A 17,690-nucleotide genomic window follows, 5' to 3' on the forward strand; every position below is an offset into this window, starting at 1 on the left:
TAGGCCTGAGGTGTTGAGCAGATTGCTAGCTTCCTCGTTCACGTGCCTTTGAAGCCTATGGGAGTGGGCTTCTGCTTGTTTTTTAATTTCTTCAGCGACCGTAGGGATATTAAGGTCACGATGAATATCCTTATTGCGAACGAACCAAGGTGCGTTGAGAATATCTCGAAGGATTTTATTCTGGAGTCGTTGAAGTATATTTATATTACTTTGAATGGCGCAACCCCATAATTGCGCGCCATAGGACCACACTGGTTTTATAATTTGTTTATATATCGCTATTTTGTTATATATGGATAGCTTTGATCTTCGTCCAATTAGCCATTTAATTTGTATTACCTTCAGATGGTTTGCATGTGGTATTGCGGCACCTAGCAGCATTATTGGATAATGATTCACTTTTTTGTTGGTGAAGTTTACATGTATTGACTTGGTATTGTTCAATTTTATGCGCCAAGTTTTCGTCTATTCTTCAATAGCGTTTGTTGCAATTTGAAGTTTGGTTGCAGCTTCTTCAGCACTTTTTCCAATTGCTAGGATGGCAGTGTCGTCGGCGAAAGTGGCGATCAAGCTATTCGAGGGTATCGGCAAGTCTCTGGTGTATAAAAGGTATAAGAGCGGACCAAGAATGCTTCCTTGCGGCACACCAGCATTTATTTCTTCAAGGTCAGAGTATTCATTTCCTTGTTTAACGCGAAAGTAGCGTTCACTCAGATACGACTTTAGGAGGGCGCAAAAACCGCTTGGAAGGCAGGTATTTAGTTTGTTATTTAAACCGTCAGGCCAAACCTTGTCGAAAGCTTGTGCGACGTCCAAGAATACTGCTGAACACACGTTATTCTGTTCAAAAGAGTTTTCAATTTCGGCTGTGATTCTATGCACCTGATCGATGGTTGAGTGCTTACACCGAAAGCCAAATTGATGCGAAGGTAACAAATCTTTAGAGTCGATAATTGGCGTCAACCGATTGAGGATGAGCTTTTCAAATAGCTTACCAATTTGAGGCAGCAACGAGATTGGTCTGTACGAGGAAACAAGATGTAGATCTTTTCCCGGTTTCGGAATCATTATCATTTCCGCAACTTTCCACAGGGTTGGAACATAGTGAAGCTGAATTGAATGATTAAATAACTTTACTAATTTAACCAAACTTATGTAGGGTAACTTTTTTAAAACCTCAGCTGTAATTAAATCGAATCCGGGCGCTTTTTTATCTTTTAGTTGTTTTATTTCCCTTTTGAGTTCTTTTATAGTAATGAATGAAATAGGAGTGTTTTCATCTACAGTATGAGTATACAAATTGTCAGATTGATTTTCGTTGGGTTGGAAAGTTTCTGTTAAGTGTTTTGCAAAAGCTACTGCCTTGTCTTTGTCACTTTTTGCCCATGTATTATTATCTCTTTTGATTGGAGGAACATGACAATTTGGTCTTTTCAAATATTTAGTACACTTCCAAAGTGAGTAGTCACCTTTTTTATCAGATCTCAAGCTTGAAAGGTATTGATTTATTGATTCATTTTTAATACAATTTATTTCATTATTTAATTCTTGTGATGCTTTGTTGAGCTTGGTTTTGTCACTAGGGGAACGAGTATGTTGCCATTTTCGCCGTAATTTTCTTTTGTTTGTGATGAGCTGCTTAATTTCTTTGGGGTAGTTAGCTCCATTTGTTACCCTTTTGAAATTGGGTGTACTCATCCAGGCAGCTTTCTGGATTTCTTGGACAAACCTTTGAACTTCTTCTTCTAGTTGATCTTTGGTGGTTACTAAGAAGTCATTTTGTTGAATGTTTTGAAGAATTTTTGCAAAGGATTTCCAGTCAGTATTTTTATTATTGAGCGTCGGTTTACTTTCTTTCTCGATTATTGTTTCACTGATAGTTAAGAATATTGGTGAATGATCAGAATTGAGATCAGAACCTTCGGCTATTTGAATAAAATTCGTTGACAGTTTTTTTACAATGAAAAAGTCGATCAGGTCCGGAGTTTTATTGACATCAGTTGGCCAATATGTTGGTTTCGCCGTAGAAATGAAGTCACATCCAGTTTCTCGCGCTGCTTTGTACAACTCACGTCCTTTCACTGTGGTTAAACGTGATCCCCAATAAACATTTTTTGCGTTAAAATCTCCACCAATTACGAACTTAAATTTGTGCATGTTGATGAGTTTCTTGTATTCTTCTGAAGATAATAATAATTGCTTTGAACGGCGAATTCTCACAAAATCATCAACAAATTTGATCTATCAACAAAGGCTGGCAATAGCGCAAAACGCATTCACACCCACTTGCGTGCGATTACCAATGGATTAGCAAGCAATCGGCCTTGAGAGCAAACGACAATTTGTTATGCAAACACCGGCAACCGCAATAACGCGTTTAGCCGCCTGAGCTCGTTTGGAATTAAGATAAAATACTCGCGAAATATGTCTTATAAGCAGTCACACATTTGATAAGCAAATCACGAAGTGTCGAGTTATTTGTATGCATGTGCACATACATATGTACATACCTATCTATGGATGTTTGCATACTTATATGAAGATGCGGGTATTTAATGGCGTTTCTTGGCACTACAAAACTTGGATGGCTGACTACCTGGGAGGTAAAGCACTAGAGCGGATTGGCATTACGTGTTGTTGATGCATGCGACATTAAAAAAAGTGTTTTAAATCGATCTGTTTTGGTTAATGACAGCAGCGTAGCACTAAACTGTAGTTATTAAATTGATATCTTAGTTGTTAATTTACGCGCGTCAAGCGAAATGGTTCAATAAACTCAGCGACATGGAAATCTACAGCTTCATAAAAAAACTAAATATGTGTGCACTTATGTCTGTATGTTTGTTTACCTGAGCAAAAATTACCAACGAACCCAGTAGAACGAGGAGTGAGATCTTCCAAAGCGAGAAATAAGAGAGCACGCCTTTTAAACAGGGTTGGGTATTTTGCATTATCGCGAATTTCTCAGTGGTATTTAAAATAAGGGTTTCATTGTCACTAAGCCTTCAGTTTTTCAATGCTTTAACTATCCGTTTATGGCATTCATTATTTAGTGCACGATGTGCAGCCCTGCTTTTGAATAAAGAGAGAGAGAAATCTCCCAAGGAGAGAAATAGAGCATTGTTTTTGGTACGATAAAAAGGCAATCAACGGCAATTTTATTGGTTTTCTACACCATAACTCGTTAGGGAAAAAGAAAATATATTCCAAAACGCGAAATAAAAGTGTACTTATATATTTTTACCTGATTTTTAAGCAATTTCAAGTCTGTTGCTTGTTTATTTATTTATTTATTTCTTGTTTATTTATTTATTTTTTAATCAACAAACAGGATGCTCACAGACTATAAGATAGATAGATACAACAGAACCTTATGACAAGAGTCTTAAAAGAAGACTAAAAGTAAGAAAACTCAAACAATTAGGGAGAAGAATAGCATTAAATTAAGCCAATGTTCAGTTATGTTTATTCTTTTTTTATTGCTGTGCAATAATAGTTTCATATTTTAAGAATAGCATCGGCGCTACTAAGAGGATGCACAAAATGTAGAGTGTGGCCTGCATCAAACCGTTAGCCGGCTCTCAGCGATTTTGAAGGAGTCAGCTGATTGGCTGACGTACGCGAGGTCATGATAGCCATGGTGAAAATATTTTTAGAGGTGTTCGACGATCAGACCGTTAACCGGCTCTCAGCGGATTTGAAAGAATCAGCTCATGGGCTTACGTCACATGGGTAATGACAACAGTTTGTTTACGAAAAAATTGACATTGTATGGTTGATATACGAAAAAAAATCAAGGCAGTCTTCATTCGTGCTATTTCCAAGGCAGATTTATTGCAGGTGATATCACCCGCCCTATCTGATTTTTTCGGCGTAGATATGGATAACGTCAAAATTATTTGTTTTCCTTACATCTGTATGTTTATCTTGCCTTGAGAATTTATAATTGGTGATTAAAATAATATATAAAGCGAAATATCAAAAAAAGAAGACATGAAAAAGTGTGTATTGGGCTTGAAAAAAGTTAAGCGGGGTAAAGGACCCTTTTTGGGGTTCCTGGAGGGCAACCGAAACGGCAGGTGTGGAGAAGAGCTCGCTTATTTTGACGTGAAGGAATTCAAAACGCAAAAACAAAAAGTTCTTTATTTCTAACTTTCGCAAATAGGTGTTCGTTAACACCAAAAAATTAAACATCCCGCAAAAATTGAGAGAGTCAAGTGACAGTTAGGTACAAGAGAGACATTCATTTTGCGTTGGAGAAATTTTAGCCAGCAAAAATTATCCATCACGAAAATATATGATTTGAACGCATATGACTGAACTATTTTTAAACAAAAAAAATAATTTTTTGTGGAATCTGGTCTTTTGTGCACTATGCCCCTTGCGCCGGTTTGAATTTTGCTGTTTATAATCAGATGCGATAAAGTAGAAACTTTAACAACAAAAAACGAGAATTTTTAAAGAATATTTATGGTTATTTTTGTGGACAATACAAAAATAACAATCCCAGCTGATAAGTCTTCTTCTACCGGTTTTTGCAAGTGATTGCAAATTTTGTGTTCGTTAACTTTTTTGCTTTTTGGGAGAGAATTTTCGCCTCCGCTCTTCATTTGGATTGATGGCAGTTGCTATCGAAGACAACTAATCTTTATCAAGATAAAAACTCTAATAATATTTGCTTCCATTGGTAGTATATGTATGTTTGTATGTATTGTGTAATACAATTATTAAGATAGAAACTTTTGTTTGTGGCTATGTGTGGTAATGTGTCCAATCTTGTGCGTCAAGTAGCTGAAATGAAGTAGAAGAAATGAAGATGTTGGTTAATTTAGTGCCCGAAATTCCCTGTCGCGTCAAGACTTGCACAGCATTCACATTCGCAAAACCTCTGTATTGATTAATGCGAAAACTTCGCTTTTGTACTGTGAGCGTCAAAGTAAAGTGTACAAAGCATTTTGTAATAATATGGATTTTTTTCCAGTATTTTATAACAAAAAAATATATTTTAATTTCATGTTGTTTAAATTAGTATATGATTCTGTACTTAATACTAGAAAACAGCAAAAAATAAATTACAACAAAAGTTTTAAAACAAAAACAAAATTGAGCGCATATTTTACGCGTCAAAATAAAGTGTACAGAGATATATTTTATAAAAATGATATCGATTTAGTATTTTGTTGATTTTCCTTTTGCTGTGGAAGACAGTCTTCGGGGCATCGACTCAACTAGTTTTCTTTTGCCACGTCATATGAATTTTTATCCCACTCTTCCTTTATAACGAGTTTCAGCATATCCATATTGGTGATTGTCCTTTTCCGGATTTGGCGGTCTAAATGCTCCCACAAATGTTCAATAGGGTTTAAGTCCGGTGACGGTGGAGGATGATCCAATGTCTTAGGAGTACACTAAAGCAGCCATTATTTTACTATTTTTGCCGAGTGCTTGGGATCATTACCTTGTTGAAAGATCCAAGATCCCTGCAAGTCTAAATTCTGCACACTGGTTAGCAAATTATTTTGTAAAATATTCAGAGCAGCTGTTTTGTTCATGGTATTTTTAATAAAAGCCAAATTGCCAACTCCTCTTGCCGCCATACATCCCCACACCATCACCGAACCCCCACCGTATTTAACTGTGGTTATCAAATTTTGGTCGGCATACTCACTATTTTTGGTTTTCCAGACTTTAACCGGTTTTCCCTGCCCAAATACCTCGAACTTACTTTCATCGCTAAACAGGACATTATTCCAGAAAGAAACATCCCAATTTTCGTATTTTTTTGCATAATCAAGACGTTTTTTTGACTGTCGATATTAGCGGCTTTTTTCGTGGGAGACGACCACGGCACTTACGCTAGTACCTGATGCAGTTGAAACTTTTTGTGATATTTTGGCCGCACTTTTAAAGGGATTCTTCTTCGCATCACGCACTATAGACCTTACTTCAGTCTCATTTAAAACTTTTGGACGGCCTGCACCTGGGCGATTTTCTACTTTCCCGAACTTTTTGTATTTTTCCAACTATTGTTTTTTTTCACAGTATTAGGGCTTCTGTTGACAATAGAGCCGATTTCAAGAAAGGTTTTACCTTCATTGCGAAGCTTTAGTACCAGTTCTCTAACATCAGTCCAAGTTTGTTTACCCATTATTGAAAAAAATTAATAATAGAGTTTAATTTACTGTAGACAAAAACTTTTCACTCTGCCGATCGCAACCAATTAAAATACAATATGAAAAAAGTTTCAATGCAACGAAAAAGGAAGTAAACAACCAAAAAATAAATATAAATATATTTTTTACGGTACAAAATCGCTAAAATGCTACTGATGTACGCTTTACACTTTATTTTGATGCGTAAAATATGCACTAAATTTTGTTTTTGTTTTAAAACGATTGTTGTTGTAATTTATTTTTTTGTTGTTTTCTAGTAATTAGTAGAGAATCAAATACTAATTTAAAAAACATGAAATTAAAATATATTGTTTTGTTACAAAAGACTGAAATAAAATCCATATTATAACAAAATGCTTTGTACACTTTATTTTGACGCTCACTGTATATTCTATGGCGATAGCACTGTTGCTACTTCAAGCAACACGCTGCTAATGACTGCACGGCGATTATTCCCTAACAATCAAAAACAAATCCAGTGCGTAAACTCGTACTAATTAATAACTTCTTTTCAAGCTGCAAAACGACTTCTTGACACCGAAGGCGTGAAAATATTTGCATAAATATCGGTAGATTTTCAACAAAACCGCTTATCTCGAGTTAAAAATTTCGTTGTGCCCAAAATCCAATTGAATGCCCATTTCTGATGCAATGGCTAAATGGTAAGGAATACATATACCTATGTATGTGTGTATGTATTATATGTATGTATGCATGTATGAGTGAAGTATGCAATCTGATATTTACCCATTACTGCTGGTATCCAAACCGTTGGTTCCGTTAAATCCATTTGTTGCATCGGACGATGTTGCCGTCGGTGATGTTGCTATCGGACGGTAATTCAGCGGCGTTATTGCCGGGTCGCCTTCATCGAGGAAGACTATATCGTGTAGGGGTGTAACTCGATGGTCTGTGCCGGTAAAATGCAGATCACGGAAAGGGCCATTTAAAAGGCAACCCAATGTGGGCGCAATTGAGTCACTGGGTAACTGTAAGAACGTTAGAGAGTGATTGTTAAGTAAAATGGAAACACTTTCTAAATTCAAGCTTTTTCAGGAAGTTGTGGCATTTGGCTATAAATATGTTTGTATGTATGTACGAGTAAGTAGCTACCTTATTTTTCGTGTTGGTTGTTGAAAACATCGAGTAGTGAAATTTCATAGCAGTAAAACAAACGAACAAAACTGATAATAGCGTAAATGAAAATCGCGTTTGCAAAAACCAAATATGAATAAAAACAGAGGTAAATTGAATCGCACTAATCAAATTAGAATCGTATAGGACAAGGGCGATGCCAATGTCACGCGCCGCCAAGGACTCAAAGGCATCAAAATATAAACAAAAATTAATGAACCCTAGGTATACACTAACACAAAATCATATGTTTGCACGTTATCAATATCCGCTAGTATTCAACTGGCAGCAGGCATGTAAACAAATATTTCGGCCCTTCACCGATTAGCCGATTAGCGGCTATCTGCTAATACAACAACTATATTCTTATGTATGGACATTCATAGATTTGTCATGCCGCACCACCCACAAGCGCACACACGACTTTCGCACACGCGTACTTTTCGAATCCACAGTCGCTGATGCAGGGGGCCTATACGCACGCCTAATCATAAATTTTCTAATTTGTTGCAAATGAATTAAATTGAAGTGCTTATTACAACTTTTCATTCATTTTCCAATTGGATTATTACGCTCTCCCAATTTGAGGGAGCAACACAAAACACAACACACACTTGAAGCAACAAAAATCCGCTAGCGTCGAATAAACCGATCAAATAACTGCGCTTATGATGTTACACAGTTTCGCAATACATTTTCACGAATAAGAAAAAGGTTAATAATTAATTGGTTTTCATTTATTTGCTAGGAAACTATGTCGCTGAGTTAGCAATTACTGTAAAATATAAAGAAAAAGTAAAACACAAACGAAGTTTACAATATTCGCGGCTTTTACTACTTGATATGTTTTCTCATCAACAGAGTGCAATAAACGTCGCTTTGGCGATTCTCATACCCCACTACACACACATAACACATGCACACACACATAAAGCGAGGACAAGTTTGACAAACAAAAATCAGCTGATTTTATCATACGAGCGCTAGCAATTGAGCAATGATAATTCACCTCAATAAAACGAAATGTGAGAAGTGATCTTTCCAATGGACTTATCGTGGATTTCTTTATCATTACATCTTATGCCACTTAGTTCTGGTGTGTGAGTGAGATAAATGTATAACTCAACAGCTACAAAAGGTGGTGAAAAAATCGCAAATATAAAATATATCTGTATGCGCGCTCGTATACGCGTATATTAAGGTTTCTAAATACTTTTTGATTTTAAATGCAATTAGTATATAATATAATTAGTTTAATAATATAATTAGAATTTCAAATTATAAAGCTTTCACTACAAGCGATGGTTGCAAATCTATCATAAATTATAAATTTTTTAGTGACACAGAAACTTTGAAAATAGATTTTGTAAACAAAACATGGTAATATGTGAAAACTTATAATTGCTTTTTTAAGATTTTTTTTTTAATTAATTCATAAAAAATTCACATTTTTTTTTTTTTCTTTTTTTACGCAATGAGTGTTGGCGATATACTAGTGACACTCACGCTCATAAACTAAGAGTTAGGGATAATTTTAAACTTCCGTTTTGCCTAACCAAAATTCTTAAGCAAAATTTGTACTATAAAGGCTTAAAAATTTACAACGAACTGCCAGCAGGTACATATAAGTAGCTCCAACAACTTACAAAAATTTAAAAGTAAGCTGTACCACCATTGTAAAATTCCTACTAATATGTAGTTTCGTAAAGATCAAGTCTAGTCTTTACAACCGTTTGTTTATTTCTTATTTTTTGTTTATTTTTTGGCTTAACAATAATTGGGGATGCACCTTTTGAAGCGTCTTTATTTTGGTTTCTTGCCTTCAAAGCTTCTCTTAGAACTTCATTTTTTTGTGCATAGCTCACTAGTTGAATTATCTACTCCTTATTAACATTGCACAGGCTCTCTACTGTTTTTTATAATTTCGAACATCTCTTGGTTTTTATTTTAATACTATCCATCTGCAGTTTATTTACATTAAAATGGTAAAAATATATTAAATTATACCAAATGTACGAACATTTTTATAATGGGTCTTGTAAGACAGTATTTAAATAAATAAAAAAAATTGTAATAGTAAATATATATTTACATATTATTAGTAAATAATCAAGAGTCATGTAAATACAATTTTTGGGAATGCACCTTGCGTATCCATGTCAATGGCATGATACCACGTACCGGAATCACAAGAATTTTTCTTAGCCAAGAGTTACCGCCCCAGCGGAGCTGCTTCAACAACAACGGCGAAAAAATTTCGAACTATTGGGTTGGGGAATAAGTTCATAGCGTTTTTATATTTTCTTTTATTTTACAACGATTTGTTTGATATTTGGTATAGGGTAAGTATTCATTCGATAGAAGTCTTTCTGCTCTTTAAAACTGTGTTAATTGTATTTTTGAGTGATTTACATTTTTCTAGTTTTAAGGCTTAGAAATGGAATACCCAGGAAGCAAAATTGTACATTTTTGACAACTGCTCTTCTTTGCTTCGATGTCAAAAGCATCACAAATCGGTCGAGAGGTGGAAGTAAGTTGTAAACAGCAACGGCGAATATATAAATCATTAACTTATTGATATAATTATTGTTTTTTGTTTAAATAAGTATTCGGTAAAAACGCTACAAACATATTCCGCAACCCATTAACTTGGCGTGTCATCCAAGTCGTAATATTTTGTATCGGAAATGCCAAGGCTCAGATTTGACTATGTGGGTCAATTAAAATTAATTTCACAATGGCTATTTTATTTTAATATAAAACACACAATAAAATTAGGACACTGAAAATAGCACACGATTAATCATGTTTTTATGATTTTCTATAGTAATTTAAAGTGTGATATTTGATAAAAAAGCAATAATATTGCTATTGAGGATACAAATCATCAAATTAAATATTCACCCTATTGAATATTTTCAAATGTTTTTTTTTTCTTGTTGTGCCAGGCCCCAGGGCAGTTGCCTTCACTGCATTAAGTAGGCAAATGCCTGTGGGCAAATTGATTTTCAGCGAGCGGCTCGCGCACACTTTCATCGCTCGTGGTGTGGTGCGCGAACATTACATTGAAAACAAAAACAACTACTTAATTTCGTGTTGATTCTTGGAGTGTGCTCATCGGCGGAAAAACATGACCTTGAGTCAGAAAGTAATAGTAATAGTGCAGTTAATTGAGTGCCCATAAAACGAGCTAGCATATGGCAAATAAAAAATGAAAAATAAAAAAAAAACGAAAAAACCAGAGCGCGGGTTAAGATTAAATGGCTTTAGTGCGGAAATAGTTGCTGAACATGGTTTTCTCTATTATTAAACCGAGCGGCTGAGGTGAAATATTAGTCAAGAATTTCTAGTCTTCATAGCTTTGTCCTGAGCCAAAGAATCTTAACGTAGCGAATAATCTATCGTTTGGCGTAATGGTGTCTCGAATTAATGTATATTTTTTAACCATTGCAGGCGTTACCAACTTGAGATATTTCTTTTTTTTTTTAATTTCTAGACTCCAACAATTTCATGTTTTTTTTTTTTTTTTTGCTCTCTCTCCCTTTTTCTTTTTAGGCAGGCATAAATAACAAATATTACAATCGCATCATCCGCGTTGTTGCTATCCGTTTTTAACACAAATTCCCATATCGACCATCCGTGGCAAACAAGAGCGAGCAGGTTCGTCGCCTGTAGACTACTTTATGGATAAAACGGTGTTGATTGAGAATCCAGTATCCAGTTGAATCCTCTGGTTTTTACCAGGAAAATGTTGTACAGTGGGCTTCGAACCCGTTACAAACCAAATAATAGTCGGCCTTAAGTCTGCCATAAACAGGGCGCAATTCCAAGCAAAGCAATTCGTGCTTAGTCCGTAGCACACTGTGCACAAATCCATAAACCATCATTTTGTTGCGATCGTCGTACTGTTAGCATGCGAAATAAAAAAGCAGATGACGCGATTGCTCTTGCAGTTATTAACATGTGCCTTAAGGAAAAAAACGAAAAAAAATGTGTTTTGAATAATTACCTTTTTATTTGCCATAATGATGGCGCATTTTTGAAACACTATATTCTTATTAATAATTTTCTTATTTCTTCTAAACTATTCATATTAACACTTGTAATTTGTCCGATTACTCTTAACATATCTCGACGACGGTTAGTAAAAAAATAGGGAAATCCACAAACTGTGCCACAAACTAGCAACAAGTCCCAGGTAAATGAAAATTTTCAATTACTTGGGATTTGTGTCCGCACTTCGCCATACACGATCGATTTTCTCCGATCTGCAACAAATCGCTGGGAATTGTGCACTGTATGTGGCCATCTTTAACATTTGCCTACTGCGGCCACGTTGTTTGGGCATAAATTCAGGTCGTTCTTGTTACTCAGAGACGACTTTCTTAAGGTCCCGAGAAACATTTCTTCCCATTAACTTAGACCTTTTTAGACATTATTATTAGTAATATTCGACAATTTTTAAAATATATACTATAAAGGTGAAGGACAATCCAAACACACACAAATGACGTACATATTTTTATACATTCATATTTTCACCCAATAAAGGTTATAGGCATGTTTTAATGATGGAACTCCCTTCCCACAGCCCCCAGGCCGCGCCACCCCTCTCATTCGTCACTAATAATCGAATATTTGATTAAATTTAATCTTAAAAATCTTAGTTTTTCCTATTTCCCACTATTTATAGCACACTCTAGACCTCATAATCCACATAAGCTGTTCAACTATGACCCAAATGCAAAGTTCAAAAACGGTTTGAGATAGAAAATTAATAATAATAATTTTGCTTAATATTTTTCTGATTGGTTGTTTTGATTTTATTCAACGAGGCATAGCAACGGATGCCGGGTATTGTAATATTATGGTTATTAGTAAAAAACAATTTTCTATGAAATTATTGTTTGTAATTCTTTTATATACATATCCTAAATCCCTCAAAACTACTCCTACGCGAGCGGGGCCGCGGGTTAAAGCTAGTTTTCCATATATATATACTTCCTTCTATAGAGAATTCAAATATCATAACTGTAACGCAATAAATTATTAAAAAATAAAAAAAAATATTATCAATTAAAATGTAATTAATTCGGCATTCGCTGTTTTATGTAAAATTATAAGTTTTTTAATTGGTAAAAGTTAGCATAACCGAATACTTTTCTAATATTCACTACCCGTAGAGAACGTAAATTAGTTTACGTTATTTGTGAAATTTACGTTCACTGCAGCAAGTGCATAGGTCAGAAAGAAACAACTAGCACACAACGTGTATTTTTGTAAACACACACATAAGCGAGAACAAGCCAAAGATATCCACATGGAAGCCGACTAAATTTGACAGCATCAGAAAAATAATTCTCTAGCTTACAAATATAATTAAACAGTCGAATAGTGGCAGGAAAAAATTATTTGACAAAATACTAAAAGACGTGAGTACAAATTCTACACTGTTTACAACTAAAGGTATTATAACCCATGTGCTTGCATTTTCAGTGCTTTAACGTGCTAGCTAACTGCAACTAATTAACAACCAAAAACAATTGTGCCAGGGTCAGAGCGCCGGTCAAGTATTTACTTGCTACTACGGAGAGTTGGATAAAACCGCGCCATTTCTAGACTATTCTTCCTGCTTAACTAAAACCACACTGCCGCTAAGTCAACATGTCTCACACAATTCTACTAGTGCAGCCAGCTTCTCGTCCGGAGACACGCACATACAGCGACTATGAGAGCGTCACCGAATGCATGGAAGGTGTTTGCAAAATCTACGAAGAGCACCTGAAGCGGCGCAATCCAAACACACCTACTATTACTTACGACATTAGTCAACTCTTTGATTTTGTGGACCAATTGGCTGATATAAGTTGCCTCGTCTATCAAAAGTCAACAAATACATATGCGCCCTATAACAAGGAGTGGATCAAGGAGAAAATTTATGTGCTGTTAAGACAGGCAGCAGGTAACTCAAATTGATGTGTTAAAGGCAGCGCTAAAGAGCTGATAACGGACGTATAAATGAAAAACAAATATGCGTAAAATCAGTTTGCTATAAAAAGCTATTACATATTATTTGTAAATTATTGTAAAATGTAATATCATTTTTTATTTAATTTACTGTAAGCTCTTATCAAAGCATCTACTATTGCAGTTAATTCAGAATTTTTACGCAAAAATAACAACTGATATAAATCTAAATCTAAATCGCTACTTTAAAAACATTTTAGGAATATCCAGTAATTTAATTTCATATGCTGAACATATTTGACAAGAGTAGTATTTTGTATTTTTGCTATAACATTGAAATAAATATTTATGTAATCATCATTTGTTCATGAAAAATAATCATTTTTTTTACAATACTATACAATATGCAGCAGTGCAAAATGCAAGGAGCCAATCAATCGTATAGCAGATTTTGAAACAAAATGTACTGAACTTTGATGTATCTTGAAACTCCAACTTCGGGCACTAACTTCTTAATTAATTATAGTCTTAAGATAGTAATAAGTATTTCTTGAAGGTTTGAATGCAAAATCTAAAAAAAGATATGGTAATCTGACGACTATTCAGATACTTTGTAAACAGAAGCCATTGGATGTGTATACTTTAAAGAATAATTGATAGCAAAAAATAAAGATAATTCTTATTTAAATGGTGTTGATGAGTTCTAAAGATCTTGGAAAATGTTACAAAAACACCCAAAAAGGCATATTTATAAAACTCATATAGTGGCGCACTAGTCCTTGAGTGCGTAGAGAAATAGAATTTACACATTTGTATCCGGCTTTTATGACCCACAGGGATACTTGGAAACAAGTGGCTGCAGGCCTATTACAAAAAGGAACCAATCCGTTTTTTGCTGGAATATCTTAAGCTAAGAGACGTACGCTGTCTCGCCAGGGAAACTACAACCCTACAAACAAACAGGCAATGCTCGCTGGCATTCTCACAGATTACGGAGCCACCTGCACAGGCTCGGCTGCACTTACTACTGTAGTTTTTGTGCCCGATTCCCAGAGGCAAGAACACACCTTTTCCCTAACGCGATGCCATAGCAAGAAGGAGTAGACGTCTTGGCCTGATATGACCAGAAGAAAGGGGCTTACACTCAGCCCAAGCAAGTTGCATCCAAGGCATGTTGAAGAAACATAGTCTGGATGAGGTACTTATTGTGCTGAGTAGAGGGCAAAAAATATATTTAGGTCGAAGCGCAGACATCCCATTATTTTATAATATTATATGCTAATGTGGTGGACCGTTTAGAAAATTACATATTTCGAGCTTTGGTGTCCACTCAAGCGCATCAACGTTTCCATTGAAACACGAAGGTCTGATAATAAGCCGTAATTAAATACTATTTACGATCAGCTACTATAAAACGTATTTACATATCGCTAATGAATTGTTTAAGAAACTTTGGCATAAAACTTGGCCTTTGTTTAATTAGCGGCAACTAAAAACTTAGTTATTTGGAAAGATGCACTTAAATATGTATGCATGTGTGTGTGTGTGTATGTGTGGAAGATGAGTTATATGCATTTGCAATAAATAATGTCTATTTCTGTGGCTGTTTCTAATTTTGTTCACAAATATTTGAAGTTTATTACAAACGCATAAGTTTTGGACTACCAAATAACTCAGGTTAGGTTGTCATTGGCATAAGAAGGCGCACTTGAAGTAGAATTCTCGTATTTGTCTATTATCGCAGAATCAAGGGGGGAAGGGGAAGCTGGAAAAGAGTTAAGGTAAGACTGAACGACAGAACAATGACTAGTTACAGTTGTGTCACCCACTCCGTACGCCTGTTAAAGTTCATCAGACGGTCTTTAAAATTCTATCGATATTTTTTGAGAGGATTTTCATGATAATTTTAGATCTCTGCAATGTTTGGTTTCCTTGAAAATATAATTTTATTGTGCTTTAGACTCTTTAGGAGTTAGGGGTAGTCAGAATTTTCAAAACATTGGATTTTTGAAGTGAAACTTCTTAGGCGTCGATGGACGAGAGAGAATATATAGAAAGTAAAATTTCAAGGCCATGCAACGTTTTGCGCATTTTCGTTCCGTGACAGAGAAAAAAGATATAACGTAGAGGAAAAGGAGAGAGAGAGAGCTATACCTTATATATATCTTAGACACACTTTAGGTTATTTTTCCTGAATTTTCCCTTGTGGTTACTATTTTCTAGTGAGAAATAACACTGCCTACTTTTTGGCGCTTGTTTGTTGGTGCAAACTTGTAGGAAATATATTTTTGGTGCCTACTCTTTGGCATTATATTTCCTTGGTGCCTACTGTTTGGGGCGTTTTTGGTCCCACTTTTTTTGGTGTGTTTTTTTTGTGTCTACTTTTTGGCGCGTATTTCTGTTTCCTGGCTACTGCTTGTGCGTACTATAAAGTGCTATCCATTCCGGCGTCGGATTTATTGGTATTGCCTTGCGGTAATTTGTGCCGTTACTGCGGTTCTGGAATCGCTGCGTTTGTGCGGGTAATAAACGCTCGGAGTAGTGCGCGTTGTTGCCACGGTTTGCGTCCAGCGTTTACCTACACCAGTCGACCGGTCTCCGTTTTTTGTATATTTTTTTGAATTGTATTCTCTGCAAATGTTGTGAATTTATTTAGATATATATTCTTTCTCTCTCTCTCTCATTCTCTCTCGGGTCTCTCCCTATTTCTTTGTCTGCCTTGAAAGTTTCACTTTTTTTGCATTTTCTTAAAGTATAATATCTTAAAAATATTGTGTGAAAATTTGAAGTGAATCCGAGACATATTTTTCGAGTTTTTCAACAATTAATAGAGGGCGTTCCGGAGCGTTCGAGATTAAGTAGCAAAACTTTAAATGCGTTTTTCTCAAAACTATGTTTTTTGAACTAGTGATCACTGTAACTTAAAAAGCGCTTGGTAGACTTCAATAAAATTTATACGGCTTTCAAAAAACAGAAAAACCTCGTGCCTGATTGAAGAATTTTTTTTTTTAAAGTTTCGAATTTTTTAAACAGTTAATTGTCGGGGTTTTTTTCGAAAATCTGAAAAAATATTTCCTGAGACCACCATATTGTTAATTTTGAAAAAAGCTTCGATCAGGCACTATGATAGATTATCTATTAATAAAAGTAACTTCTCTTGTCCGACTGATTTTAGGTGAATCTTCAAGGAATTGTGATGATTACCGTAAGGGACTTTTGAAGAAAGGGGCTCCACACAAACAGCGATAACTTTTACAATTATTAATTTTTTTTTTTTTTAATTTTCTTGAAGTCAAGTTGAAATATGATGTATTAATGCTATGTTTTTATTTTTATAAAATAAAGCAATAGACTACCAAAAAAAATTATTGAAAATCATAATTTTTTCCGCCCTCTGACTAAAAATTGTCAATATCCTTAGAGCTACAACAACAACAAATGAAGTTTTTTTCTACCAACATTGTTCGTTGCAGCGAATTTTTCAATAACAGTAAAACTTTTACTGTACATACATAGATGCTACTGAAGTAGCTGTAGCAGCCCACATAAAAATCCGGGTCATTCGGCCAGAGGAATACATTTCTTAAGAGTCAGATCTACGCTACCGGCGTTACAGCACTCTAGCAACATGTGCAAGTGTGTTGCAAGGATAAATTCGATTTCTTCGTCGAAGTGTGCCCACTCCTTGAGCAACCATTTTAACCTAAGTTTTTCAATGACACATTTTTCCATCCAAAGATTTACCTCAACGGCAAATCGTACTAGATAGCCTGATTTTTTAATAAGACTCGCAACTAGAATGCAGAATTCCGCACAGGTGAGCTGGCATACATTTGTATGTATATTAGCATCGACCCAATCATTCTAGAATTACCGTTACTTATGAATGAATAAAATGTGTTAAACAGAAAAAAAATGTTTTTTCTAAACATTCATTCAGTTGGCAAGAGTTCTTTATCTTGCATTTCATCTTTCTTCATCTAGAATCTTTCATTCATTCATTCGTATTTTTAAAATTATAATTTTTTTTTTTACTAAATAATTCAATTTTCGTTTCACTTTCTACCATTTCGCCATAAAGAACTCGATATTACGTATTTTAAAAGTGTTTTATCACAATGCATCATTTTTTTTTTTATACAGCCATTTAACTGAAGAACAATAAAACAACGTTTTGCTGTTTTCATTTACACGTGTGTGCACCTATGTATGTGCGTTTCGTATGTTAGTATTTACTAAATTAAGCAATTTAATTGCCCTACGTCATATGCTGTTCAACTTTGACCAATATTTAAGTAATTACAATATGCGAAACCACTTAAATATGGAGTGAGATCGCAATGTCGAGGTTAACATCTTTAATGTTTTTGTTGTGTTGAAATTTTCTGATCTGTCATACGGTTGCGATCAAGAATG

General features: G+C 35.0%; 2 protein-coding genes across 3 annotated transcripts; one reads left to right on the forward strand and one right to left on the reverse strand.

Annotated features, from left to right (window-relative positions):
* Window positions 1-6,566: 6,566 nt before the first annotated feature.
* On the reverse strand, window positions 6,567-8,322 carry LOC128856955 (uncharacterized). 2 transcript variants are annotated; one of them, XM_054092428.1, is made up of 3 exons: window positions 7,287-8,322; window positions 6,921-7,162; window positions 6,567-6,852 (listed from the first exon to the last, which is right to left on the reverse strand). In XM_054092428.1, exons 1-3 carry the CDS (start codon window positions 7,332-7,334, stop codon window positions 6,774-6,776), a joined length of 369 nt encoding a protein of 122 aa, XP_053948403.1. In that variant the 5' UTR covers window positions 7,335-8,322; the 3' UTR covers window positions 6,567-6,773. The 2 variants fall into 2 exon arrangements, with proteins under 2 accessions (XP_053948403.1, XP_053948404.1); XM_054092429.1 differs by having other exon boundaries at window positions 6,568-6,828; window positions 7,287-8,316.
* A 4,264-nt stretch (window positions 8,323-12,586) lies between these two features.
* Window positions 12,587-13,962, forward strand: LOC128856956 (enhancer of rudimentary homolog). Its single transcript, XM_054092431.1, has 2 exons — window positions 12,587-12,739; window positions 12,804-13,962. Exon 2 carries the CDS (start codon window positions 12,972-12,974, stop codon window positions 13,281-13,283), a length of 312 nt encoding a protein of 103 aa, XP_053948406.1. The 5' UTR covers window positions 12,587-12,739; window positions 12,804-12,971; the 3' UTR covers window positions 13,284-13,962.
* The last annotated feature ends 3,728 nt before the right edge of the window (window positions 13,963-17,690 follow it).

The sequence above is a fragment of the Anastrepha ludens genome, chromosome 3 (assembly GCF_028408465.1).
Source record: "Anastrepha ludens isolate Willacy chromosome 3, idAnaLude1.1, whole genome shotgun sequence".
Classification (NCBI taxonomy): domain Eukaryota; kingdom Metazoa; phylum Arthropoda; class Insecta; order Diptera; family Tephritidae; genus Anastrepha; species Anastrepha ludens.